At 52.0% G+C, this 27,935-nt stretch overlaps 1 protein-coding gene across 2 annotated transcripts; it reads left to right on the plus strand.

Moving 5' to 3' along the window:
- The first annotated feature begins 466 nt into the window (after window positions 1-466).
- On the plus strand, window positions 467-27,935 carry EIF3B (eukaryotic translation initiation factor 3 subunit B). 2 transcript variants are annotated; one of them, XM_015133176.3, is made up of 20 exons: window positions 467-715; window positions 833-1,019; window positions 7,137-7,329; window positions 9,159-9,278; window positions 9,586-9,643; window positions 10,142-10,270; window positions 10,872-11,029; window positions 13,974-14,105; window positions 14,184-14,250; window positions 14,658-14,704; window positions 17,007-17,217; window positions 19,005-19,077; window positions 19,905-20,027; window positions 21,754-21,832; window positions 22,906-23,044; window positions 24,920-25,045; window positions 25,565-25,642; window positions 26,039-26,147; window positions 26,298-26,416; window positions 27,167-27,935. In XM_015133176.3, exons 1-19 carry the CDS (start codon window positions 521-523, stop codon window positions 26,399-26,401), a joined length of 2,328 nt encoding a protein of 775 aa, XP_014988662.3. In that variant the 5' UTR covers window positions 467-520; the 3' UTR covers window positions 26,402-26,416; window positions 27,167-27,935. The 2 variants fall into 2 exon arrangements, with proteins under 2 accessions (XP_014988662.3, XP_077852114.1); XM_077995988.1 differs by having other exon boundaries at window positions 467-1,019.

Below are 27,935 nucleotides of genomic sequence, written 5' to 3' on the forward strand. Positions count from 1 at the left end.
AAGGCTGAGACGCCCTGAGCAATCGCCTGTCGAGCCTCCACTCTTCCATGATAATAACTGTTGAGTTAGAGGACATTTTCATCCCATTCTGGATACTAAAATCATTTCTGGTCCCCGCCTCGGGCGCCACAAATAGTTCAGCCCCGCCTCGCAGCGTCCGACGGGAGAGGAAAGGGGAGGCCGCCATGTTGGACAGAACCATCCGCTGCCATATATGGGGTGGCCAATGCGCCCATGAATTTAGTGATGGACGGAAACAACCTTGTTGAATGGAATTAAGCACTTTCTTGTCACAAGAATGTCAGTTTGGTGATTTGCTGGACGCGGCTTGCGGATGCGAGTCCTCTCAGGGTCGTCGTGAGGCTCCAGGGCGTGGGTACACCCCCCGCCCCGCGGCCTTGGTACGGCCTCCCCGTCGCACGCACATGGCTGAGCTGTAGCCGGCGCGGCGCGCGGTGCGGCCTGGGAGAGTCGGAAGCGCGGCGGCCGCGGAGCCCTGCGAGTAGGTAGTGTCGGGCCCATGCAGGACGCAGAGAACGTGGCGGTGCCCGAGGCGGCCGAAGAGCGTGCCGAGCCCGGCCAGCAGCAACCGGCCGCCGAGCCGCCGCCAGACGAGGGGCTGCTGCGGCCCGCAGGGCCCGGCGCTCCGGAGGCGGCAGGGACAGAGGCCTCTAGTGAGGAGGTGGCGGTCGCGGAGGCCGGGCCGGAGCCGGAGGTGAGGACCGAGCCGGCGGCCGAGGCAGAGGCGGCCTCCGGCCCGTCCGAGTCGCTCTCGCCTCCGGCAGCCGAGGAACCTCCTGGGTCGCACGCTGAGCCCCCTGTCCCGGCACAGGGCGAGGCCCCGGGAGAGCGGGCTCGGGACGAGTGCGCCGACAGCCGGGCCCAGGCGGCGTCCGAGGACGCGGGAGGAAACGAGGGCAGCGCGGCCGAGGCCGAGCCCCGGGCGCTGGAGAACGGCGACGCGGACGAGCCCTCCTTCAGCGACCCCGAGGACTTCGTGGACGACGTGAGCGAGGAAGGTGAGGGCGCCCGGGGCAGGGCTGGCGAGCTTCGCGGGAGCGTGACTGGGGTTCCGGAGGTGGGAGATGTCGTCGGGCTGTGCCACTGGTTCGTGCAGAAGTTCCAGCGAGGGTGTCCGTGTGTTCCTGGAAAGCCACCGAGGGAGGGGTTCCCGAGTGCCCTAGAAACGTTCTGAGACCCCAGCGCCTCCCCTTTTCTTTCCTAAAAAAGGGGACAGGATGGAGCTAACTTCGTGAGCCAGGGATTTGCATGACAACCAGAAATCTGAGAGGGTGGGAGAGGGCACAGGGGTACTCTGTTCTGGCTGGGTGTGCTGTGAGTGTAGCAGCTGGGGTTACAGCAAAAACCGAAGACCCGGTGTCAGGTTTGCGGGTCTGCGTGTCCCAGCTGACCAGTCAGACCTCCCGAGGTCTGGATCGGAGGAACAGGTTGTCGCAGAGCCGGTGATTTTGTCCTCCTGCCCCGCACAATTGTCCATCTCCAGGAGACTTCCCTAGTGGTACAGGCAGACCCTGTCAAATTCCAGTTTGGTTCTCCTTTATCCCCTCTGCTAAACCTGTAAGGCGAGTTATTTTTCCAGGTTTTAATATTGTTGATAACAGCCTGCTTTGCCTTCGTCTCAACCTTGATTGGATTTACAGGCATATTTCTGCTTCCGCCTCAGAGAGCTCTTTTCCTAAAGTGACTTCTGATGAGAGCTGGTCTCATTTGTTTTTCTTTTGTTTTTAGCTCTCTTAAGCCTTTAAGTTGAGAAACACATCAGCCTCTGCGGATTGGCTAAGTTAATACTGGAGTGAGAAAAATAAAAATACCCTTGCTGACGCAGCCAGATATACACCAAGACAATTTAGGGAATAACGTGGAGTTGCCAACTTATAATTGAAACGTATTTTTAAAAGGCTATCAGAAATACAAAAATCAGCCAGGTGTGGTGGTGCACACCTGTAGTCTCCGGTACTTGGGAGGCTGAGGCACGAGAATAGCCTGAACCCAGGAGTGGAGGTTGCAGTGAGCCAAGATCCCACTGCTGCACTCCAGCCTGGGTGACAGAGTGAGACCCTGTCTCAAAAAGTGAAAAATTAAAAAATAAAAAGGCTGTCAGTTACTGTGGCCATTATTATATTACACTTTTTTTTTTCATAGAAGACATTTTAGCAAGAAAAGCAGGAAGAACACCACAAACTAATGAAGACTTTGGGAACATCTAGTCTGCGCCCCTCAGTCCTGAGGAAATGTGTCCCTGAAGGTGGAGTAGGCTGCTGAGAATTCGCAGTGGGTTCGCTCTGCGTGGCTCACCAGACTCTCCTGCTCAGAACAGTGTTCTTTCTTTTTTTTTTTTTTGAGACGGAGTCTCGCCCTGTCTCCCAGGAGTCTCACCCTGTCTCCTAGGCTGGAGTGCAGTGGCGCGATCTCGGCTCACTGCAAGCTCCGCCTCCCGGGTTCACGCCATTCTCCTGCCTCAGCCTCCCCAGTAGCTGGGACTACAGGCACCCGCCACCGCGCCCGGCTAATTTTTTGTGTTTTTAGTAGAGACGGGGTTTCACCGTGGTCTCGATCTCCTGACTTTGTGATCGGCCCACCTCGTCCTCCCAAAGTGCTGGGATTACAGGCGTGAGCCACCGCGCCCGGCAGAACAGTGTTCTTTCTAACACTTCAGTAGTTGTTATAGTTTAAAATCAAAATTTTTGGTTTAATGATTATTTTGAGCCCTTGGAAATTCTGCTATTTTTTTAAAAAGTATTATTTGAGCCCATCGAATTCAGATTTCTAATGTGTAAATTATTTCTGGAATTGGGAAGAGTTAGTGGATGCTAATATGACCACAAGGTTGGCCAGGCTGGGTGATGACTGTGGGTCCTCAGGGGTCCCACGTGGCCCTGAAGGTGCAGTGTTGGCCAGAGTGACAGGTGAGGCATCTGGTCCTGAGGACTAAGGCTCAGCAAGCAGGCTTTGTCCTGGCCCGCCTGGTTGTGGTAACGCAGGTGGGTTGTGTGCGTTATGACAAGAGCTGCCCTTCAGGGTCAGTGTGCAAGATAGTATATGAGTGTGTCAGTTCTTTCCAAAAGGGCCGAGTCTTCCAGATAGTATATGAGTGTATCAGTTCTTTCCAAAAGGGCCGAGTCTTCCAGATAGTATAGTGTATCAGTTCTTTCCAAAAGGGCCGAGTCTTCCAGATAGTATATGAGTGTATCAGTTCTTTCCAAAAGGGCCGAGTCTTCCAAGGAGCAGACCAAAGGTGGCCTGGAGTCCCTGTCTTGCCTTCTTATTTTTTGGGTGCAGATTAGCATCTCAAACTGTAATCATCCTTTCAGTTTAATGTTTCAGCTGATCAGGATTTTAACTCTAAATGTCTTTTTTGCATTATTAACTATTCTTTTTGTTTGCTATTTAGTGTTGAGAATTGTTCTCTTCTTTTTTTCCTGGAGACAGGTTGGGAATCTGTGAGCCACGTGTCACCGATGCTTGGGCCGAGAGTGATGAAGGCGATGTGTCTTCATGGTGTAGTTACTTCATTTGTTTCCTTCCTAGGTGTGGGCTGGTTCTCCTAGACTAGACGCTTTGAGCTTGTGGGAAGGAGTACGCAGTTTGTGTAAAAGCTAAGCTTTTTATTGCAAGCCTTATAAATTCAGATCAGGCTTGTCAGGCCATTTAATTGTATGGTAAGTGCTTTAGAAGGTATCCTGGGATTTGACTAGTTTCCACAGCAGGGTGTCCGGCACTGCAGTGACTGGCAACTGCCTTTTTCCCTTTTTTTTTTTTTTTTTTTTTTTTTACATCTCGTTCCTCTCAATTTTAGCATCTTTGAAAATAAAATGGAGATTATTTTTTAGGGTAGTATTTTCAATATTTCCTTTTTTTTTTTTTTTTTTTTTGAGATGGAGTCTCACTCTGTTGCCCTGGCTGGGGTACAGTGGCTCACCGCAGCCTCTGCCTCCCCAGTTCAAGCGATTTTCCTGCGTCAACCTCCTGAACAGCTAGGATTATAGGCACCCATCACCACTCCTGGCTAATTTTTGTATTTTTAGTAGGGACGGGGTTTCACCATGTTGGCCAGGCTGGTCTCGAACTCCTGGCCTCAAGTGATTTGCCTTCCTCAGCTTCCCAAAGTGCTGGGATTAGAGGCGTGAGCCACCATGCCTGGTAAATTTTCAATATTTCTGAAAGGTTTTTTTTGTGTGTTTTTTTTTTTGAGACGGAGTCTTGCTCTGTCACCCAGGCTGGAGTGAGCCACCATGCCTGGCCAACTTTTGAGAATAAATAAAGCGAAGAATATTTTCTGACATCTGCATATTTAGTATGTTGAAATTACTATTATTTTTAGAGATGGAATCTCACTCTGTTGCCCAGGCTGGAGTGCGGTGGCGCAATCTTGGCTCACTGCAGCCTCCATCTCCTGAGTTCAAGCAATTCTCCTGCCTCAGCCTCTCAACTAGCTGGAATTACAGGCGCCCACCACCATGCTTGGATCTTTTTTTTTTGTTTTTTTTTTTGAGACGGAGTCTCACTCTGTCGCCCAGGCTGGAGTGCAGTGGCCGGATCTCAGCTCACTGCAAGCTCCGCCTCCCGGGTTTACGCCATTCTCCTGCCTCAGCCTCCCGAGTAGCTGGGACTACAGGCGCCGCCACCTCGCCCGCCTAGTTTTTTTTGTGTTTTTTTAGTAGAGACAGAGTTTCACCGTGTTAGGCAGGATGGTCTCCATCTCCTGACCTCGTGATCCACCCGTCTCGGCCTCCCAAAGTGCTGGGATTACAGGCTTGAGCCACCACGCCCGGCCTTTTTTTTGTATTTTTATTAGGGACAGGGTTTCACCATGTTGGCCAGGCCGGTCTTGAACTCCTGGCCTCAGTAATCTGCCTGCCTTGGCCTCCCAAAATGCTGGGATTACAGGTGTGAGCCACTGAGCTTGGCCCTGTCCTGAATTCTGACTATGTGATGCTTTCCAAAAGCCCTGCGAGGCATTTCATCACATTGAGGACAGCTTCACGTACCACTAAGAAAAAAATACTGTTACTTAAACTCTGTGGGCATGGCAGCTCCCACCTGTAGTCCCTCCTACTTGGGAGGCTGAGGCAGGAGGGTTGCTAGAGCCCAGGAGTTCAAGGCTAGCCTGGGGAGCATAACAAGACCCTGTCTCTTAAAAAAAAAAAAAAAAAAAAAGCTGTTTCAGGAACTTGTATATTCTCCAGTCTCCTAGTTTAAGTGCAGGTCTCTGCCCTGATAGTGTTTTTCTAAAAGGCTCTTTGTGATATAATAAGAAATGTGTATTTGGGCTCTGCCCTGGTTCTTGGCACACAACGTCTAAACACTTGGAATCTCCAAAGTGATAAGTGTCTTTTTGTAGACAAGTGAGATGATTGATGGCTGGGGCTCCTTGCCAGGGAACCAACCACGTGATTAGAGGGCGGGAACTTTTAGGGCTCCCCCTGCCCCCCAGAAGGAAGAGGCTGAAAGTTGAGTTGATCACCGGTGCTCAGTGATGTCATTAACTATGCCCATGTAATGAGATCTTCCTAGACATCAAAAAGGACCAGGTTCCGGGGGCTCCACGTGTGGGAACAGGTGGAGGCTCCTGCAGGGTGGTGGCCTGGAGAGCACAGGGAGGCTCTGCACTTCTCCTCCATCTGCCTGTTCGTCTGTATCCTCTGTAACGTCCGTGATAATAAGCTGGCAAACCTAGCTCCCTGAATTCTGTAAGCTGCTGTAGCAAATTAATGGAACCCAAGAAGCGGGGGGTAGTGGGAGCCCTGCTTTGTAGCCTGTTGGTCAGAACTGGAGGTGACAGCCCACTACTTGCGATTGCCATCTGAAACAGGGACCAGTCTTTGGGACTGAGCCTTCAGCCTGTGGGATCTGGTGCTGATTCCCGGTAGATCATGTCTGAATTGGATTAAGTAGAGGACACCCAGCTGGCAGCCCCTGGAAAACTGCTTGATGTGGGCCCCACATCCGGTGTCAGAAGTGTTGTGTTGAGTGTTGTGTGAGTCGGAAAAACACTTTGCTGTGTCCTTGTCTCCTGCAGTTTGGTTGTTTATCCTTAGAGCTTTTTAATATAAGGAATATTGGGCAAGGAGTTGTTCCGGACGAAGGTGCCTGTTGATGGGCCATTTGCAGTGGAGAGAGGTGGGGAAGCTCACCCCAGGCGTGCTTCCTCTGTTTTTTTTTTCTTTTCTTTTTTTTTTTTTTTTTTTTTGAGACGGAGTCTCGCTCTCTTGCCCAGGCTGGAGTGCAGTGGCGCTATCTCGGCTCACTGCAAGCTCCGCCTCCCGGGTTCCTGCCATTCTCCGGCCTCAGCCTCCCGAGTAGCTGGGACTACAGGCGCTGCCACCTCGCCCGGCTATTTTTTGTATTTCTTAGTAGAGACGGGGTTTCACCGTGTTAGCCAGGATGGTCTCGATCTCCTGACCTCGTGATCCGCCCGTCTCGGCCTCCCAAAGTGCTGGGATTACAGGCTTGAGCCACCGCGCCCGGCCTGTTTTTTTTTCTTGATTCACTTGTGAATGGCCATCCAGTACACGGCCTGAAAACATGAACATCACCAGGAACAGGAGGTGGGAGAAGAGTTACTACTTTCATCCCAATTCACTCGAGAGAGGTTCCTCCTTGAATAATTTCTAGTAATTTGTATTCACAACACAAATGTGCTGTGAATATACTGAGCATTTAAATATTTACTTGTTTGCTGAAATCTTCCGTAAAAAGTCAGTTTTCACTGACATTGCGATGGGATTCTGCCTAGACGTTGCTAGAAACCTTTCAAAATCTAGGGATCTCTGGAAGCTCTAATATTGGATATTCTTTAGACTGTCTTTTTCATTTGCATTTTGCGTTGTTAAAATCTTTTTGTTGTTATTCTTTTGTAGTCTTTGGTTATTGCCAGAACTTAATTGACCTATCTTGACTGTTTACATTTCCATCAAAGGGAGAGAGGAGCGTTCCAGTCCCCGCAACTCGTGTTTAAAATCTGAACCAAGCCAGGGTTGGGATTTCTTTTGCTCACAGTGAAGCATTTAGATGATTCATTGGCTCTTCTTGGAGACTTGTTTAGTGTGCTCAGTTAATGTATTAATATTTTTCTTGGTGAAAATGATCATTTGAAAAATCTCTCTCTGGTTCAGAATTACTGGGAGATGTCCTCAAAGACCGGCCCCAGGAAGCGGACGGAATCGATTCGGTGATTGTAGTGGACAACGTCCCTCAGGTGGGACCTGACCGACTTGAGAAGCTCAAAAATGTCATCCACAAGATCTTTTCCAAGTTTGGGAAAATCACAAATGATTTTTATCCTGAAGAGGATGGGAAGACGAAAGGGTGAGTGTTCTCCCGTGGGAGAAGTCTCATCTGTGTCTGGCACGTCGTGATGAGGGAGTGTTGCAGGAGCTCCCTGCAAACACAGCTCCTGCCTCGCCCAGGCACGTGGGCCGTTCACTTCTTCAGGCCGCCCTCAGCTGGAAGCTCTCCAGAGCAGTGAATGAGAAGATGATAAAGTTTAAGTTAAGGTTTCAAAGTTTGTTTAAATTACCTAGAATAGACCAGCATCGTGGCTTACGCCTTAACTCCCAACACTCTTGAAGCCTGAGGCCAGGAGTTGGAGGCTGCAGTAAGCTATGATAACGTAGCTGCACTCCAGCCTGGGTGACAGAACAAGACTGTCTCTAAAATAAGTGAAGTAAAAACTAGAATAGTTTTAGTTTCTAGAAAAATCATCAAATGCAGGTAATGCTGCTGCATTTTCTGTGTTGGGCAGTCGATTGAGGGATGGCCTCTTGACCCTCAGCTACTCATGTTACAGTGAAGCATTCTCTGAGGTCCTTTCTAATCTTGCCTGTTATACACAATATTAGACCTTTTTTTTTTTTTTTGAGACAGAGTCTTGCTCTGTCACCCAGGCTGGAGTGCAGTGGCGTGATCTCGGCTCACTGCAACTCCGCCTCCCGAGTTCATGCCATTCTGCCTCAGCCTCCCAAGTAGGTGGGAGTACAGGTGCCCACCACCACGCCTGGCTAATTTTTTTTGTATTTTTAGTGGAGACGGGGTTTCACCATGTTAGCCAGGATGGTCTTGATCTCCTGAGCTTGTGATCCGCCCGCCTTGGCCTCCCAAAGTGCTAGGATTACAGGCGTGAGCCACCACGCCCGGCCTAGACTATTTTTAATTTTTTTTTTTTCTGAGACAGAGTCTCACTGTGTTGCCCAGGCTGGAGGACAGTGGCGTGATCTTGGCTCACTGCAACCTCCGCTTCCCAGGTTTAAGCAATTCTCCTGCCCCAGCCTCCCAAGTAGCTGGGATTACAGGCTTGCACCACCATGCTTGGCTAATTTTTGTATTTTTTTTTTTTTTTTTTTTTTGAGACGGAGTCTCTCTCTGTCACCCAGGCTGGAGTGCGGTGGCCGGATCTCAGCTCACTGCAAGCTCCGCCTCCCGGGTTCACGCCATTCTCCTGCCTCAGCCTCCCGAGTAGCTGGGACTACAGGCACCCGCCACCTCGCCCGGCTAGTTTTTTATATTTTTTAGTAGAGATGGGGTTTCACCGTGTTAGCCAGGATGGTCTCGATCTCCTGACCTCGTGATCCGCCCGTCTCGGCCTCCCAAAGTGCTGGGATTACAGGCGTGAGCCACCGCGCCCAGCCTGTATTTTTAATAGAGAGGGGTTTTGCCATGTTGGCCAGGCTGGTCTCTAATTCCTGACCTCAAGTGATCTGTCCGCTTTGGCTTCCCAAAGTGCTGGGATTGCAGGTGTGAGCCGTCGCGCGTGGCCAAGACTTTTTTTTAAACAGCTCTGGAGATAATTGATATACAATAAATCTGCATAGTTTTAAAGTATACAATTTAATAGATTTTGATGTGTATATATCACGAAACCATTGCTACAGTAAAAATAATGGACTTTTTGATTAACTTTTCTATAATTTATGATAACAAAACTAAAGACTTTGGATCTTTTGGTTAGGGTTTCCCTCACTTAGGAGCTCCCTGGCTGTGGGTCTGTCCCCCGTGTGACTGCCTTAAGCTCGAGGCAGGAAGAGTAACACAGAGACTCCTGGCACGGAGGGCTTGTCCGTGGAGAGGAGTGGGGCAGGCAGCGCGTACCTGCCTAACCTTACAGTGTGCACGTGTGCCAATGGCCCTCTCTCACTCAGGTATATTTTCCTGGAGTACGCGTCCCCGGCCCACGCTGTGGATGCTGTGAAGAACGCCGACGGCTACAAGCTTGACAAGCAGCACACGTTCCGGGTCAACCTCTTCACAGATTTTGACAAGTGAGTTCAGACTTGGCCACAAGGAAGTAGACATTGATGTGCGAGTGAGCGGCTGTGTGTGGGTGGCTTGGTGCTTCTCAGTGGGTGCTGGTGCCTGTCAGGTTGTTCACGTCCTTTCTGGTCAGGCTGCCACAGGGCCGTTTCATAGCCCTGCCCCATGCTTCTGGCCTGCAACTCCCCTCCCCGTTATGCCAGTCACAGCCCTTGGGGTGGGCAGGCTGGAGCACAGCAGGGCCATGCCGGACCCCCACGGGTGCTCTTTCTAGTCATCAGGACGTGGGGCTCAGCAGTTTCCTTTCTCCTCCAGGTATATGACCATCAGTGACGAGTGGGATATTCCAGAGAAACAGCCTTTCAAAGACCTGGTGAGTGGCCTGAAACCTGCATCTCAGCGGTTTAAAGAAATGCTGCTGGGTGTGGTGGCTCACACCTGTAATCCCAGCACTTAGGGAGGCTGAGGTGGGAGGATGGCGTAAGCCCAGGAATTCAAGACCAGCTTGGACAACAAAGTGAGACCCCCCTCTCTACAAAAAGTAAATAAATACATAAATTAGCCAGACCTGGCATTCACCTGTTTTCCCAGCACTTGGGAGGCTGAGGTGGGAGGATCACCGTGAGCTGGGAGGTTGAGGCTGCCGTGAGCTATGATTGTGCCACTGGACTCCAGCCTGGGCAACAGAGCGAGACCCTGTCTCAAAAAAAAAGAAAAGAAATGCTGGATGGTGTCTTGACTTGAGGTTAGAGTGTGACTTGGGAGTTAAGGTGTGGACTGAATTTGTCATATCTTTAAGAGCAGTAGTTGTGAATGAGTTTTTTATTAAAATTAATGAAATGTTATATTCTTTGCCTTTTTTTTTTTTAAGGGGAACTTACGTTACTGGCTTGAAGAGGCAGAATGCAGAGATCAGTACAGTGTGATTTTTGAGAGTGGAGACCGCACTTCCATATTCTGGAATGACGTAAAAGACCCTGTCTCAATTGAAGAAAGAGCGGTGTGTATTTGCTGCTGCTGGGGGCGGGGACTCATCTGTCCCATATTTCCTTAACAAAGTGGAACTTTGTTTCTATCAGAAAACTGGAAGAGCAGGTGATGTTATATTTTCTTTGAGATTACTTTCTGAAAACAACTTTTATTCCTCTTCCAGCTTTGAAGTAAATCCTGAGAAGTGAACAGGCTTTGTGTATTTCAGTTAAGAGTTTGCAGAATAGGCCAGGCGCGGTGGCTCAAGCCTGTAATCCCAGCACTTGGGAGGCCGAGGCGGGCGGATCACAAGGTCAGGAGATCGAGACCATCCTGGCTAACACGGTGAAACCCCGTCTCTACTAAAAATACAAAATATTAGCTGGGCGTGATGGCGGGCGCCTGTAGTCCCAGCTACTCTGGAGGCTGAGGCAGGAGAATGGCGTGACCCTGGGAGGCGGAGCTTGCAGTGAGCCGAGATCATGCCACTGTGCTCCAGCCTGGGAGACAGCGAGACTCCCTTCCAAAAAACAAAGAAAGAAAGAAAGAGTTTGCAGAATAGATTCATTGTAGGAGGAGTCTTTGTGTTTGCCATTTTGTTGTATTAATGTTGGCACTGCCTTTTTCTGCAGAGATGGACAGAGACATATGTGCGTTGGTCTCCTAAGGGCACCTATCTGGCTACCTTTCATCAAAGAGGCATTGCTCTATGGGGGGGAGAGAAATTCAAGCAAATTCAGAGATTCAGCCACCAAGGGGTTCAGCTCATTGACTTCTCACCTTGTGAAAGGTAAGCTGCTAGAAAAAAGATGATCTAGCTAATCCGGCTGTTGGAGTCTATGCTTTTCACCCCATGCCAGCCTTCTACAGGTGATCTTTCATTTTGCAGCATTTCAAACTTAGTAGAAAAATATAGGAGTAAGGAGAACACTAGTATGCTTTTTACTGAGATCTCACGTTCGGTTGCATTTATGTTGTCATCTCCTACACAGATATTTTGGTTGCATTTATGTCGTCATCTACACAGATATTTTTTCCTGAGCCATTTGGGAGTAATTTGAAGTAACGTGTCCCTTCAGCCCTGAATGTGTATTCCTGGAAATAGGATTTTGTTAGCATGACCACAGTGCAGGTGCTAACTTCAGGGATTTAACATTTGTTGAATACTTTAATGTATTGTCATATTCTGATTTTGTTACTTGATCTAATAATGTTCTGTATAATATTTACTTTCCTTCAGTTCAGGATCTAGTCTAAGGTCACATATTTTACAGATAAATTTTCCTGCCTCTGTCACCCAGGCTTGGCGCCACCCGGTGGCCCCATTGCAGGCTCATTGCAACCCCAGCCTCCCAGGGTCAGGCGGTCCTCCCACCTCAGCCTCCTGAGTAGCTGGGACCACAGGCACACGCCATGACATATGGCTAATTTTGTTTATTTTTTTGTAGAGATGGGGGAGGTCTCACTTTGTTGTACAGGGTAGTCTTGAACCCCTGGTGCCAAGTGATCCTCCTGCCTTGACCTCCCAGAGTGCTGGGATTACAGGCATGAGCCACTGCACCTGGCCGAGCCGTGGTTTTTGATCTAGCTAATCCGGCTGTTGGAGCTCTGCTAGGGAAAGGGGCAGTTGTGGAAGCAGTGTGAGGACGAGCTGGGGCCACTGTTTTCGCCCTCACAGGTTGTGTCTGCCTTCTCCTCTGGTGTTGTAAGGGACCGTCTGTTACACACTTTGTGTGAACTGAGTGAGCAGGTGAAGTAGCTCCAGACAAACCAGCAGTCAGGTAAATCATGGCTGAGAGGAGCCCCCAGCCTCTGAAGTTTCCCATCAGACCTGTGCTGGCTTTCAAACTGGATGGGACTTTTTTTTTTTTTTTTTGAGACCGAGTTTCACTTGTCGCCCAGACTGGAATGTAATGGCACAGTATCAGTTCACTGCAACCTCCACCTCCCGGGTTCAAGCTATTCTCCTGTCTTAGCCGCCTGAGCAGCTGGGATTACAAGTGCCTGCCACCATGCCTGGCTAATTTTTGTATTTTTAGTAGAGACAGGGTTTCACCATGTTAAAGCTTGGTTGGCCATGGTTGGCCAAGCTTGTCTTGAACTCCTGAGCTTGAGTGATCTGCCTGCCTCTGCCCCCCAAAGTGCTGGGATTACAGGTGTGAGCCACTGCGTCCAGTCGTAGTTTTTTACCTTGTTAGTCTTTTTTTTTTTGAGACGGAGTCTCTCTGTGTCCCCCAGGCTGGAGTACAGTGGCGCGATCTCAGCTCACTGCAAGCTTCGCCTCCCGGGTTCACGCCATTCTCCTGCCTCAGCCTCCTGAGTAGCTGGGACCACAGGTGCCCACCACCGCGCTTGGCTAATTTTTTGTATTTTTTTTTTTTTTTTGAGACGGAGTCTTGCTCTGTCGCCCAGGCTGGAGTGCAGTGGTGTGATCTCCACTCACTGCAAGCTCCGCCTCCCAGGTTCAAGCCATTCTCCTGCCTCAGCCTCCCGTATAGCTGGGACTACAGGCGCCCGCCACCGGGCCCGGCTAATTTTTGTATTTTTTTTAGTAGAGACGGGGTTTCACCATGTTAGCCAGAATGGTCTCGATCTCCTGACCTCGTGATCCGCCCGTCTCGGCCTCCCAAAGTGCTGGGATGACACGCATGAGCCACTGCGCCCAGCCAATTTTTTGTTTTTTTTTTTTGTTTTTTTTTTTTTTTGAGACGGAGTCTCACGCTGTTGCCCAGGCTGGAGTGCAGTGGCGCGATCTCGGCTCACTGCAAGCTCTGCCTCCCAGGTTCCCGCCATTCTCCTGCCTCAGCCTCCTGAGTAGCTGGGACTACAGGCGCCCGCCACCGCGCCTGGCTAATTTTTTGTTTTTTTTTTTTTTTTTTTTTTTTTTTTTGAGACGGAGTCTTGCTCTGTCACCCAGGCTGGAGTGCAGTGGCCGGATCTCAGCTCACTGCAAGCTCCGCCTCCCGGGTTTACGCCATTCTCCTGCCTCAGCCTCCCGAGTAGCTGGGACTACAGGCGCCCGCCACCTCGCCCGGCTATTTTTTTTGTATTTTTTAGTAGAGACGGGGTTTCACCGTGTTAGCCGGGATCGTCTCTCGATCTCCTGACCTCGTGATCCGCCCGTCTCGGCCTCCCAAAGTGCTGGGATTACAGGCTTGAGCCACTGTGCCCGGCAATTTTTTGTAGAGACGGGGTTTCACTGTGGTCTCGATCTCCTGACCTTGTGATCCGCCCGCCTCGGCCTCCCAAAGTGCTGGGATTACAGGCTTGAGCCACCGCGCCCGGCCAATTTTTTGTATTTTTAATAGAGACGGGGTTTCACCGTGGTCTCGATCTCCTGACCTTGTGATCCGCCCGCCTTGGCCTCCCAAAGTGCTGGGATTACAGGTGTGAGCCACTGTGCCCAGCCTACCTTGTTAGTCTTAATGAAACATGAGTAAAGATAGAATTCCACACTGTGCCTCCCTCTAGATCACTCAGCAGCCTTTTGTGTGGGGCCTGTGAGATCTTTCTGTGCTGATCTTGGAGAAACCAGAGTGTCTGCAGTGTATTGACACCAGAATGAACAAGCGCTGCTGCTTCCCTCTTCCGCTTGGAACTCTTGGGGCCGGGCAGTGTGGGGTTGCGGGAGAGAGTTGGTTCCATGAGTTCTGACCGCGTGTTCTGGCCGCACAGACAGACTACGATCCTCTCGTGAGAGGAGGGTAGCATACAGTGTGGCCCCTCTCTTCTAGGTACCTGGTGACCTTTAGCCCCCTGATGGACACGCAGGATGACCCTCAGGCCATAATCATCTGGGACATCCTTACAGGGCACAAGAAGAGAGGTTTTCACTGTGAGAGCTCAGCCCATTGGCCTATTTTTAAGTAAGTGGACCATTGTAACGAGCTCTGTAGCCTTTGTCTTTTCATTGGAACACCTTGGCATTTGTTTCTTCTTCTTAGGTGGAGCCACGATGGCAAATTCTTTGCCAGAATGACCCTGGATACGCTTAGCATCTATGAAACTCCTGTAAGTGGTCCCGGTGATGGAAAACGCCCCGTCCCATCCTTGCTTGTAACTGGGGTGTGGTGCTTTTCCGTATTTGTGCTAGAAGAGGAGGAGGAGGTTTCACAGATGCGTAGGAAAGTCCTGTCTCCTGTGCCTTTTTAACAAACCTTGCTCTGGGCAGAGCTCTTCAGTCACTCCTGCCCCCCTGGCACAGCCGTGGGGGGTCCTGGATGAGAGTTAATGCAGTGGGCTTCAGAACTGCAGTTCTCGGTGGTGGGTGGGTGGGTGGAATCATTGTCATCCTCTGTGTGCGCTGCCCTCTAGGCAAATTCACATCAGACTCTGGTTTCCTTTTGTAAAAAGTTAAGTGTGCTTCTGAGACACTGACATGATTTGACTCAACTTTAGCCTTCCTTTTTTTTGGGCAGTCTATGGGTCTTTTGGACAAGAAGAGTTTGAAGATCTCTGGGATAAAGTGAGTATTCTTATCAATTTGGTGTCTTCTTGCGTTCAGGCTGCTTAACACAATACCATAGGCGGGGTGGCTTATGACAGCAGAGATTTCTTTCTCCCAGTTCTGGAGCTTGGGAGCCCGAGGTCAGGGTGCCTGCAGACCCATGGTGAGGGCCCACCTCCCTCCTCATGGACGGCCCCTCAGTCCAGCCTTCCCGGAAGAAGGCTTCCGGGGCTGCTCTGTAAAAGCTGTCATCTCATTCCCGAGGGCTTCACCCTCAGGACCTCCCACCCCCAAAAGGCCCCACCCCATGCCATCACCCAGGGGGTTAGAATTTCACCCTGTGAATTCGGAGGACACAGACGTGGTCCATTGCAGTTGGTTTCCTTTATTTGTGCTCTCTCCTTTAGCACTCAGCTTTTTTTTTGTTGTTAAAGAGACAAAGTCTTGCTCTGTCACCCAGGCTGGAGTGCAGTGGTATGATCTCCGCTCACTGCAACCTCCACCTCCTGGGTTCAGGTGATTCTTCTGCCTCAGCCTCCCGAGTAGCTGGGACTGCAGGTGCCCACCACCATGCCTAGCTAATTTTTGTATTTTTCACAGAGACAGTTTCACTGTGTTGGCCAAGCTAGTCTCAGAACTCCTGACCTCAAGTGATCCGCCCACCTCAGCCTCTCAAAGTGCTGGGATTACAGGCGTGAGCCACTACCCCCGGCCATTTTTAAGTCTTTTTTGAGACGTAGTCTTGCTCTGTTGCCCAGGCTGGAGTATAGTGGTGTGCCTCCCAGGTTCAAACGATTCTGGTGCTTCAGCCTCCCGAGTAGCTGGAATTAACAGGCGCACCACCACCACGCCTGACTAATTTTTTGTATGTTTTAGAAGAAACGGGGTTTCACCATGTTGGCCAGGCTGGTCTTGAACTCCTGACCTCAAGTGATCCACCTGCCCGCCTCAGCCTCCCAAAGTGCAGGGATTACAGGTGTGAGCCACCATGCCCAGCCTAAGGTGAGTTTGTTCTGGACGCCAGGATGGAGGCTTGGGTCGATGGGCAAGGCTGCTCATTGCTGGGCCCACCACCCTCAAGGCACCACTTCAGTGACCCCTTTCCTGTGCCCAGAAATGAATCTTCCAAGGCCAGAGCCTTGAGTCGGCTTCCTTCCATTTACCTCGTCTTTGACCTAGAAACTAGGGGGGTTTCCAGCCTTAAGGAAGAGAGGGGACTCTGCTTAGGCGAAAGGTTTTCCTATTGCTCTTCTGTCTGAGGCAGAGTTTGGGGAGCCTTCAGCTCATTTTCACCATCAAAGAATGGGCACGTTTTTATTTATCGGAAAACTTGGGACTAGTCAGTATTATAGTAGTGAACTACCAGCAATCCAAGGACATTGACGTGTCTTCTTTCATTTTTACATTCTTGGGCAAAATTATGGCTTATAAAATGAGAAGACCAGGACGTTGGTTCTCAGTAAATGCAAAACAGCACATAGCGTGTATAAAGCTGTTTTTCATGTAGGTGAGCTCAGGATCGTTCGTTCCTTACAGCAGCTTTTCTGTAGAGAGGTTGATACAGTGGAGGGAGTTGCCCTTTTTCTTTTCTTTTTTTTTTTTTTTTTTTTTTTTTTGAGACGGAGTCTCGCTGTGTCACCCAGGCTGGAGTGCAGTGGCGCGATCTCGGCTCACTGCAAGCTCCGCCTCCCGGGTTTACGCCATTCTCCTGCCTCAGCCTCCGAGTAGCTGGGACTACAGGCGCCCGCCACCACGCCCGGCTAGTTTTTTTTTTTTGTATTTTTAGTAGAGACGGGGTTTCACCATGTTAGCCAGGATGGTCTCGATCTCCTGACTTCGTGATCCACCCGCCTCGGCCTCCCAAAGTACTGGGATTACAGGCTTGAGCCACCGTGCCCGGCCTGAGTTGCCCTTTTTCTTGCTCATTCCTTATACTTGATTTGCCGGTTTCCCCATTTGCACCTTAATTAATCTTCAGATGACGTAATAGCCCGGTCAACCAGCCTACAACTTACTTGCGTCAAAGCAGCAGTGTGCGGTGTCTTAAGAGTGGGCTGACAGAGCGTAGGCTGGAGTCCCTATGAATCTGTGTGTGATGGTGGGGTTGCTAATACTCTGTCTGCATTCATTCCCTGTTACAGTGAGCACGGTAGTGCCCCAGGGTCCTGGCGAGGACCTGTGAAGCTGCCCGGCGGGAGTGCTCAGCGTCAGTTATAACAGCATTGAGCTTCTGTATAGCAAATGAGTTGTTTTATTTTCTTCTGCTTTTCAGTTTCATCACTTGGCCTTTGCTTTAGCGTTTTATTTTCCTGTCGTGCAGAGACTTTTCTTGGTCTCCTGGTGGTAACATAATCGCCTTCTGGGTGCCTGAAGACAAAGATATTCCAGCCAGGGTAACCCTGATGCAGCTCCCTACCAGGCAAGAGATCCGCGTGAGGAACCTGTTCAACGTGGTGGATTGCAAGCTCCACTGGCAGAAGAACGGAGACTACTTGTGTGTGAAAGTAGATAGGACTCCGAAAGGCACCCAGGTATGTAGATTCCCTTGGGAACTGGCGATTCATTATCCTCAGCTCTGAAGTGGCCACCGTATTGTTTGGAGGTTGTTAATGGATTTTGTTTTGTTGTGTTTGTTTTTGAGACGGAGTCTCGCTGTCACCAGGCTGTAGTGCAATGGCGCGATTTTGGCTCACTGCAGCCTCCGCCTCCTGGGCTCAAGCGATTCTCTTGCCTCAGCCTCCCAAGTAGCTAGGACTACAGGCGTCCGCCACCAGGCCCGGCTAATTTGTGTATTTTTAGTAGAGACAGGGTTTCATCATATTGGCCAGGCTGGTCTTGAACTCCTGACCTCAGGTCTGCCCACTTCGGCCACCCAGAGGGATGGGATTACAAGCGTGAGCCATTGTGCCCAGCTGAGAATACTATTGTCTTTCTGAGCACAAAGAGTAGTATACCCAGATTTTTTATTTTTTTTTGGTGGTTGATCATTTAATACTTATTTTATCAAAAAAATTGCCTGAGTTGGCTGGGTGTAGTGGCCCGTGCCTGTAATCGCAGCACTTTGGGAGGCCAAGGTGGCCAGATCACGAGGTCAAGAGATTGAGACCATTCTGGCACACATGGTGAAACCCCATCTCTACTAAAAGTGCAATAATTAGCTGGGCATGGTGGCGCGCGTCTGTAATCCCAGCTACTCGGGAGGCTGAGGCAGGAGAATTGCTTGAACCCAGGGGGCGGAGGTTGCAGTGAGCTGAGAGATTGCGCCACTGCACTCCAGCCTGGCGACAGAGCCAGACTCTGTCTCAAAAAAAAAAGAAAAAAAAATTCCTGAGTTTTCCCTCTAATGGAAGTATTCCTCTTTGTTTTGTGTTAAAAAAGTTTTAATTGATAGGTAATTCACATGCCTTAAAACACCCCTTTAGAGTGGCGAACTGGTTCAGTGGCTTTTTGTGTGTTCAGAGTTGTGCAGCCAGCACCGCTCATTTCAGAACATTTTCATCGGCTGGGCGCGGTGGCTCCCGGGGTGGGAGGGAAGATAGCTTGAGACTAGGAGTTTCAGACCAGCCTGGGCAACACAGTGAGACCCCATGTCTACAGATAATTTTTAAAAGATAAAAAATAAGAAATGTTTTTGTCACCCTACAAAGAAACACCATGCCTATTAGCAGCTTCTCTGCCCAGCTCCTGGCATCACGAATGTCAGTGATTTCCCTGTTCTGGACGCACAGCTGGAATCGGATAGTATGCCGCCTTCTGTGTCTGATCTTCACGTAGCTCAGTGTTCCCACGGCTGGTCCGTGGTGCTGAGTCTGAACGATAATCTCTTGTCTGGTGACCACATTTCTTGGCCTCCTTCCTTTGTTGATGGACGTCAGGGCAATTTCCCCTTAGACTGCTGGAGGAGGGCAGGACTTCTTGAAGGTTATGGCTACCGGACACCCCACTGTCTGAAACGGTCTAACCAGCCCCATTGGTGAGCCTTTATGGCCCTTGGGATCCTGGTCCGCAGGCTGCAGTGAGGACCCTGGGACTGCTTGTGCCCGAGTGTGGCAGGCAGGGCGGCTTCTGGAGGTGGGATCTGGGTCAGAGTTACTTCGTGCATGTCCAGTGACTGCCAGTAGACGTGGCGCCGGCAGTTACTCTCCAACTGAACCGTCTTCGGTCCTGAGGGCTGTTTCTTTTATCACTGTAGATGCTCGTGTGTGTGAACCAAGCGTGCACACTGAATCTTTCGTTGTGAAGTTGACCTTTGATTTGAACCTTTGTCTCATAGTTTCACTGTCCAAAATGTCACCCCTTCCCCCTTTTTTTTATACAGGGTGTTGTCACAAATTTTGAAATTTTCCGAATGAGGGAGAAACAGGTACCTGTGGATGTGGTCGAAATGAAAGGCAAGTTGTATTTTAGTCACTTTGAGGTGAATGGGGCCTCTGTGCTGTTTACTCTTGGCTTTTAACACTTCCATGCAAGGGATTGTCTGAGCAACAGAGTCAGGACTGTGAGCCCACACCATGAGTAGCCATCTCCAGGTCATAGAACGTGTTTAGAGCCTGGGCAATGTAGTGAGACCCTCTCTGTAAAAAAAAAAAACAGCGGTAGTCCCAGCTGTTCCAGACACTGAAGTGGGAGGATCACTTGAGCCCAGGAGCAGAGGTTGCAGTGAACTGAGATTGCGCCCCTGCACTCCAGCCTGGGTGACAGAGCAAGACCCTGTCTAAAAAAAAGAGACAAGAGATTGAGCCTGTGTTCTGGTTAGGCTTTTTGTTTTGCCATGGAAAAAAGGAGGAAGGAAGGACAAAAATAGAGAAGTGAGAAAACGTGAAACCTGGCCACCTTTCCAGGTAGGAGACTGGAAGTGAGGATCCCACTGTAGGTGCCACACTGGGTGCGAGGGAAGCGGCACCCACAGCTGCCCACGTCAGGCTCCTGCGGTCCCGCTGTGGGCGTCCTGCCGTGGAGGTCCCGCCGTGGGGGTCCCGGTGTCCCGCTGAGGGAGAGAGCAGTTTCACATAGGTCACTCCACATGAGTGGAAGCAGCTGTCTCTGAAACTCCAGGAATGTGCACCTTCCCTGCTGTTGCTTGCTCTCTGGTCCTTTTAATGAACTTTTAAACGTTGGAGGATATTTCTCTGTGGTTGAGTAGTGAACATTTTAACTGATCAAGAGCATTGGGTTCTGAGTTGACTAAAAAGGGAGTGGTCTGTTTTGTCCATTTTAGAAACCATCATAGCCTTTGCCTGGGAACCAAATGGAAGTAAGTTTGCCGTGCTGCATGGAGAGGCTCCGCGGATATCTGTGTCTTTCTACCACGTCAAAAACAACGGGAAAATTGAACTCATCAGTAAGTAGCCTAGTCCCTTTTTCTCTTCTGAACAGGTCAGCACGAATCATGACTCAGTTCCTGCCCAGCAGTGAGCATTTGACTGGCCTAGGACCACTGCTGGGCAGGCCGGGACTCGCCTGTGAGTGGGGCGTTGTGGGCTTGGCTGATGAAGTGAGTGATGGCCTGGAGGTGCTGCCTCCTTGTGGGGTGCTTCTCTGAGCCCCGTTGGGCCCTCACGTTTAAGCAAGTATTTCTAAGGCTTCCATTCTCTGCCATCGTCTGGAGTGAAGCTTTTTCCCTTCTGGCTGTAGCTGTCGTCCCTGGGCTCAGGGTCACTTCCTGTGGACATGCTCCTGCCAGTACCCAGTCTGAGTCGGGTGCCTCTGACCAGGGTGTGCAGAGCTGTTGCACACGGCTGTGCCCTGCCCCGTGCACCTGGTTCCAGGGGCACCACACTGCACCCACCTGGGGCTTGCTCCTCAGTGGTGCGGGGACGCTCTCCTGTCTCATGGTAGCTGCCGCCTGTGCCCTCAGCTCCTCACTTCATCCTGGGGTCTCTGCTCAGCATAGAGCCTGGTGCCCGCGGGGATTGAATGAGCCATTGTTTGTTGCTTCACAGGCGTGGTGTGTGTGTGGCAGCCGGGAGGTGGTGATGGGCTGTGTTCCTCACCCACAGGACTCTGGCTGCCAGGTGCCCTCCTGCAGAGCCATAGGTTTGGCCCTGTACTTGGAAGGGGTTGGAATCTCCTGGCCGCACCTTTCGCAGCATGATTCTGTGAGGAGTTTAGTTTTCACTTTGCTAGAGCTTGGCAGGGTGTGTGGTGCCCTCAGTTGGCAGTGGATCACAATTGTCTGTTTCATTAATTCCGGTTGATGTAAACATATGGGCAGTTGCAGACTGTCCAGAGACTTGCTTAAGTCTTCTAGGTCATAAAACGTACGGCAAGCAGAGGCACCTTGTACCTTCCAAACGTGTAGTGTGACATGCCTCTCCTGAGGTTTGGCATGGACTCTGGGGCCACTGTGTGGGCTCTGTCCCATTCCCGTGACTGTTGGGGTGTTCGTTTGTACAAGTCTGAGACCCCTGCCCCTGCCAGGGTGCACTGCCCTGCTCCGTCTCCTCCCCTTCTCCCCACATCAGCCTGCCCCACGCCTCTTTTTTTGGATGTACCGCAGGCTTAGGAGAGAGAGGCCACAGGTTGTCAGCTCTGTCTGAGACACAGGGAGCATGTGCTCTGAGGGGGACTTGAGCCCAGCCCCAGCTGGCCTTCTCCCCGCTCCCGTGGCTCTGCCTGAGATCCCTCCTGGAAGTAAGAGTTAGTACCTGGAAAGGTGATGACTAGTCAGTTTCAACAAGCATAGCTTATCCAAAGACGCCTTGTCGCTAGGAGAGTGGCTTTAGTCTTTCAGGGTCATGTATCTCTGACGTCTTCTCCCTGCTGGGGACCCTGCAGCAGTGAACATTTGCCGTAAAGGGAATTCTTTGTCCAGTTACCTCAGGAAATAAGATAGTCTTGTTTTGAAGTACCCCTGTCATATCTTCTCTTTTTTTTCCCCATTTAAAGTGTGGATCGTGACTCGGGGTACTTAGCGATGGACTTTGTAAAACTGTTTTCTGAGGTGGTTCGGCATTACTGGCTCTGCCCACGTGGGCAGCTTGAGCTACAGCCAAGTCCTCCAGCCTTGGCGGCCCCGGCACCGTGGAAGCCTCGCAGCTCGTGACGGGCGCTCTCTTTCCTTTCAGAGATGTTCGACAAGCAGCAAGCAAACACCATCTTCTGGAGCCCCCAAGGACAGTTCGTGGTGTTGGCGGGCCTGAGGAGGTAGGTGTACACGCTCTGAGCCTGTCCGCCTTGTGAGCAGCACTCGGCCTGCTGTGGCAGAGACCCTCAGGCGCCTGCACCAGCTTCTTGGTAGAGGGAGTATTGTGCACTGAGAGGGTTACCCCGGTGTCAGTGGATGGGAGTTTATGAACCTTTGCGGACCCATGGCACTCCAGGACTCGGGCCAAGCCAGGATAGATTGAAATAAGCGCTTCTGCGGGGCGCGGTGGCTCACGCCTGTAATCCCAGCACTTTGGGAGGCTGAGGCAGGTGGATCACAGGGTCAGGAGATCGAGACCATCCTGGCTAACACGGTGAAACCCCATCTGTACTAAAAATACAAAATATTAGCCAGGCTTGGTGGCGGGCGCCTGTGGTCCCAGTGACTTGGGTGGCTGAGGTGGAAGAATGGCGTGAACCCAGGAGGCAGAGGTTGCAGTGAGCTGAGATCGCGCCACTGCACTCCAGCCTGGGTGACAGAGTGAGACTCCGTCTCAAAAAAGAAGAAATAAGCGCTCGCAGATGCTTTCGTGAAGTGACCAGGCAGACCCGTCTGCGAGTTGTGGTTCTTCGTGGTTAAACAAGTGCCTTCCAGCAATCCAGTTACCACCCCCAGGGGTTCAGTCCCGTGTCTTCTAGCAGGAAGGGTATTAGTTACACAGCTGTGAGGCTGCCTTACCTCTGTAGTTTGTGTCACGTGCTGGTCTCAGCTGTGTTCCAGCAGTGTGTCGAAATCGTGGAGAAACTTCCAGCTTAAAGAGTACCCTTTTGTTGCTGCTCTCCCTTGCTTCATTGTCCACACTTGCTGCTGTATTTTTGAAGGCTTACTTAGCCCCAGATAACATTTCCAGTAAAAATAATAGTGATGGCAGACGTGTGTACTACTCACCACACACTCTGCATCTGTGACTTGGTACGTCTCACGGTGGCCACCAGAGGCTGTTGCCGTGCTTGTTTCCATGTTAACGCCGAGGCTGGCTCCCTGGGGACCCCATGCTGCAGCACCTCTCAGGAGTGGGATGCCAGGAGGTACACGTCTCCGTGAAGCCTGACGGTCCTGTCTGTCTCTGCAGTATGAATGGTGCCTTAGCGTTTGTGGACACTTCGGACTGCACGGTCATGAACATCGCAGAGCACTACATGGCTTCCGACGTCGAGTGGGATCCTACCGGACGCTACGTCGTCACCTCTGTGTCCTGGTGGAGCCATAAGGTGCAGGCCCGTGGGCATAGCTTTGGCTGTGGATAGAAGCAGGGATTGCCGGCTGGCTGCTGACTCTGGTGCTGCCCTGGGACCTTGGGGAAGGGGCACAAGCCTCTGTGTTTAACAGAAGCCTTGGCTGGTGTTCGTGGCAGGAGGAGGAGGATTCTGGGTTGTAGAAGAGGTGGCGCCGAGTGCAGGAGCAGCTCCCGTTCATGGTTGCAGGGCGGGTGGGGGTCTTACCCTGGGCCTGGGGACCCTTGAAAGGTAGTGAGAATGTGTCATACACAAGTGTTTTTCTGCAGAGAGGAGTCACTTCCTTTGAAGTCTGAACAAAGTTCTGTAACCACAGACATTAAGATCTCTTTGGGGTCATTGGTTGAGTCCAGCTGCTGCGTTGCCCACAACGCTTATTCCAAAACTGCTGGTTAAATTTGTCGAGGACTTTCAGTGTTTAATGACTTGTAAAACATTGATGGAGGTATTGACACTTGAACCAGTCCATGCAAATAGAGCCTGTGAGACCAAACTCGGGTAATTTTGTTTAATGAGGTACAGAACTCTTAGGAGTATCAACTTCCCAAATACGACTACAAGTGTCGAGAGTTAGAAATCTTCACGTTGGAATGAGGATATGTTGATGGCAGCCTCTGTTCAGATACGTTGAGATGTCACTTCGGTGGGGCCCACCTCAACCCTTGAAATCACCTTAGGCCAGGCACAGTGGCCCACACCGGTTGTCCCAGCACTTTAGGAGGCAGAGACAGAAGAATCACTTGAGCCCAGGAGTTTTGAGATGAGCCTGAGCAACAGCGAAACCCTAGCCCCATTTTAAAAAAATAAAAAAGACCTTTTAAGTTGTTGACCACTCTCCTTGAGGTATACACACTTAGCTCCCAAAATGCCGGGCTGCAACAAGATGTCTATGCCGAGGGCCAGCGAGTGCGCCCTCCTTCATGAGAGAGGCCTGCTGTGAAGAGAGTGGAGCCTGGTGGCGCGTAGTGATGCAGTTAGCTTACATCCAGCACAGGCTTCAGCACAGCTCACACCCGGCAGAGGGTTCAGCACAGCTCACACCCGGCAGAGGGTTCAGCACAGCTCACACCCGGCAGAGGGTTCAGCACAGTTCACACCCGGCACAGTGCTCCGCACAGCTCACACCCGGCAGAGGGTTCAGCACAGTTCACACCCGGCACAGTGCTCGGCACAGCTCACACCCGGCAGAGGGTTCAGCACAGCTCACACCCGGCAGAGGGTTCAGCACAGCTCACACCCGACAGAGGGCTCAGCACAGCTCTCACCCGGCAGAGGGCTCAGCACAGCTCACACCCAGCAGAGGGCTCAGCACAGCTCACACCCGGCGCTGGGTTCAGCACAGCTCACACCCGGCAGGGGGCTCAGCACAGCTCACACCCGACAGAGGGCTCAGCACAGCTCACACCCGGCAGAGGGCTCAGCACAGCTCACACCCGGCGCTGGGTTCAGCACAGCTCACACCCGGCACGGGGCTCAGCAGTGCAGTGATGCAGTTAGCTTCCATCCGGTCCCGGGTTCCGCACAGCTTATATCTGGCGTGGGGTGCAGCGGCACGTGGTGGTGCAGTTAGCTTCCATCCAGCATGGGGTTCGTGTTGCCAGCAGGACCGCGCAGGCCTGTGCTGTGATGAGCGCTGCTGCGACTGCTCTGTGCCCTGCACTCTGGGTCGACTGCATCACTGAGGTGTCTTTCACTGACTGCCCACCTCCGCTGCTGTTGGCTCTGCACAGGCAGAGCTTTGTTTGCTTCACACGTGTCCCCGATACCCAGGACCTTGTGCAGCAGTGACATAGTCACAGTTGTGGCTCTGCTGATCCCTCTGTGTCCTGGTGTGGCCCTGCCCTCGCCTAGGTGGACAATGCATACTGGCTGTGGACTTTCCAGGGCCGCCTTCTGCAGAAGAACAACAAGGACCGCTTCTGCCAGCTGCTGTGGCGGCCCCGGCCTCCCACACTCCTGAGCCAGGAGCAGATCAAGGTCAGCGTCCCCCCATCCCCGCTGCAGGGCACTGGAGGCGATTGTGGCATTGAAAAGTAGTCAGTTTTTCTGTTATTGTTATGGTGGTGAGTGGGGGATAGAACCGTGACATTTGCAAGGACGCCTTGAAGAGTTGCAGGAACAGTGAGAACTGAATGGAATAGAACAGCTCTAGGAGAGTAGTCTGAGGCCTCCAGCTTGTTTAGGGGAGTTTTGCATGAACCCGTGGGGTAGATGAAAAGATACCAGGGCCATGAAAAAGTCCTGGTGGGAATAGAAGCGGCTTGTCGGGGGTTTACATAATTGTGGTAAAATAGGCCGATAGGTCAGAGCGAGGAGGAGGGTTAAATCCCAGGAAGAAAGTCTGAAGAAAGATGGAGGAAGGAGCGGGCGCGAGCACTCCTGAGAAGCTGTTCTATGAATGACCCTGGGTGTCACCTCATGTCGGCAACTCTGAAGATTGCATTTGTGCTTCTTGCTTGGAATGTTAAATCCTGAGTGGCGGGTCTTTTGTTTCAGCAAATTAAAAAGGATCTGAAGAAATACTCGAAGATCTTTGAACAGAAGGATCGTTTGAGCCAGTCCAAAGCCTCAAAGGTGAGCCTTGTTCCCCAAAGGGAGGGCCGTGCTGGGACATCTGCCGCCGTGGCAAAGGCGGGCCCGCATCAGGGCTGCAGGCGGCGCTGTGTGTGTGCGCAGAGTTGCTTCTGCCCTGAAGACACTGGTTCTGTTTCTCCCCTAGGAGGAATGCAGTGGGGAACTGGGGCTGGCACAGGGGCCTGGAGTTGCGACCTCACTGCTGCCTTGTGGGCGGGGGACAGTGTTGGGGGAAGAGTGAGCATGAGGGAAAAGTGAAAACGAATGGAGTGGCCATTCCTGCTTGAGCGCCTCCAAATGCTGTCATCCTGGCACTGTCCAGCTGGGTATGGGCTCTTCGCGATGGGGAGGCACGTGTCTTACCAGTTCTGTGGCTTTCCCTAATCTCACGCATAGGAATTGGTGGAGAGAAGGCGCACCATGATGGAAGACTTCCGGAAGTACCGAAAAATGGCCCAGGAGCTCTATATGGAGCAGAAAAACGAGCGCCTGGAGTTGCGAGGAGGTAACGTAGAGATCCCTCTGTCACCAGGAGCTGGCCCTTCCGCCGCCCACAGGCCATGGTGCACGCGGACTCCTGCGTTCTTCCCACTGGCTTCGGTGGTGCCACTCGGCATGTGCCCCCGTGGGTGACCTGCGCCCTTTGTCCTCTCAGGTGTGGACACTGACGAGCTGGACAGCAACGTGGACGACTGGGAAGAGGAGACCATAGAGTTCTTCGTCACTGAGGAAATCATCCCTCTTGGGAACCAGGAGTGACCTGGGAGCGCTGTGGTGAGCGTCTGCAGGGGGCGCGGCGGGGTCCCCGTTGGCTGCTCTCAGCTGCTTCTGTTATCCCATCACTGAGAAAGCACCTTCTTTAAGGCAGAGGTGAAGCCCCAGTGTCGTGTGCCCAGGGTTAGCTGAGCCTCGTGTGAAATGTGGAGTCGGTGCCGACGTGGCCTCGACTGCTCCCTCTGATCACATTGAAGATGATGCTTTTCAGGCCATGCTGGGTGAGGGAGGAGCCGTGGCCAGGTGCTGGGAAGTGCTAGGAAGAGGAGGGTGGCCGTGCCTGGCCATTTCCTGACGCCTGTGCTAGTGATGGCCGCGGTGTGTCCACCAGACAGAAACGCTGGCGTGCGCGGCTGCGACTCTGGTTCTGGTAGTTCTGAGAGGAGCCTTCCAAGTCGGGGGCTGGGGAGCAGAGTGCGGGAGCTCCTGAGTCCTGGGGGCCTCCGTGCCTCACAGCACGGGCATGTGTGGGACAGAAGGCCTAGTGGGGTGTCTGAGGGTGGCCTGGTTGCTGTCCTCAGGGCGGGACCATGAGTGAGCAGGGGTGGCATATGGGCTCGGCTCTCTGTGGCCAGGGCGGCTCCTGTTGCGGGACTCAACGTCAGCCCCAAGGCGATGTTCAGGGGCTCCCTCAGCATTTTGAGGTGCTGTTTAGGGCCGCCATGCGTGCCTGTCCAGGGGGCAGACTGCACCCGCTGCTCCCGCACTGAGCTGCAGGACAGAACGTGAGCCGCGGTTCCTCTGTTGCAGTGCGGCCGCGTGTGGTATGTGGAGCCGAGGCCGTCCTGCAGGAAGCCCACGTGACTGCCGCCGCCTCCCTGTGCTCTGTGGCTCTGGACTGTGACCGCGCCTGGATTCTGCCATTGCGACACGTTTTTGTGCCTTTCAGCCCCTGGTGTCTGCAGTGGGGTGTTTAAGGCACCCGCTTCCACTTCTTTCTTCTTTTTTTTCCCTGAGATGGAGTCTCGCTCTGTCGCCCAGGCTGGAGTGCTGTGGCGCGGTCTCGGCTCACTGCAAGCTCCGCCTCCCGGGTTCCCGCCATTCTCCTGCCTCAGCCTCCCGAGTAGCTGGGACTACAGGTGCCCGCCACCTCGCCCGGCTAATCTTTTGTATTTTTAATAGAGACGGGGTTTCACCGTGTTTGCGAGGATGGTCTCAATCTCCTGACCTCGTAATCCGCCCGCCTCTGCCAAAGTGCTGGGATTACAGGCGTGAGCCACCACGCCCGGCCCACTTCTTTCTTGTTTGGAGTTTTCTGTCGGAACCACTGGTATTGGCTCTGTAGACTCTTAGCAACGCCGCCGGCAGCACCTTCTGCGCCCAGTGATGTTTCCACGGTGCCTGTACACAGCTGAGCGGCATTTCCGTTGAAGGACTTGCATCCCCATCACGGGCAGTGCTGGACGTGTCCCGGAGACCCACCGGGAGGGCGCCGCCATGCCTCATACCCCCACCGTGCAGGTTGTGGCCGGTTTTCTCCACAGGTTGAACGTGGAAATAAAAGCAAACTTGTATGAAA

Source organism: Macaca mulatta, chromosome 3 (assembly GCF_049350105.2).
Source record: "Macaca mulatta isolate MMU2019108-1 chromosome 3, T2T-MMU8v2.0, whole genome shotgun sequence".
NCBI lineage: Eukaryota > Metazoa > Chordata > Mammalia > Primates > Cercopithecidae > Macaca > Macaca mulatta.

Bases quoted from the DNA above. Each gene is read 5' to 3' on its own strand.
- EIF3B (XM_077995988.1), top strand. From the start codon at position 521: ATGCAGGACGCAGAGAACGTGGCGGTGCCCGAGGCGGCCGAAGAGCGT. The intron at 9,279-9,585 runs GTGAGTTCAGAC...TTTCTCCTCCAG, and splicing joins CTCTTCACAGATTTTGACAA to GTATATGACCATCAGTGACG. The intron at 23,045-24,919 runs GTGCAGGCCCGT...GCCCTCGCCTAG, and splicing joins TGTCCTGGTGGAGCCATAAG to GTGGACAATGCATACTGGCT.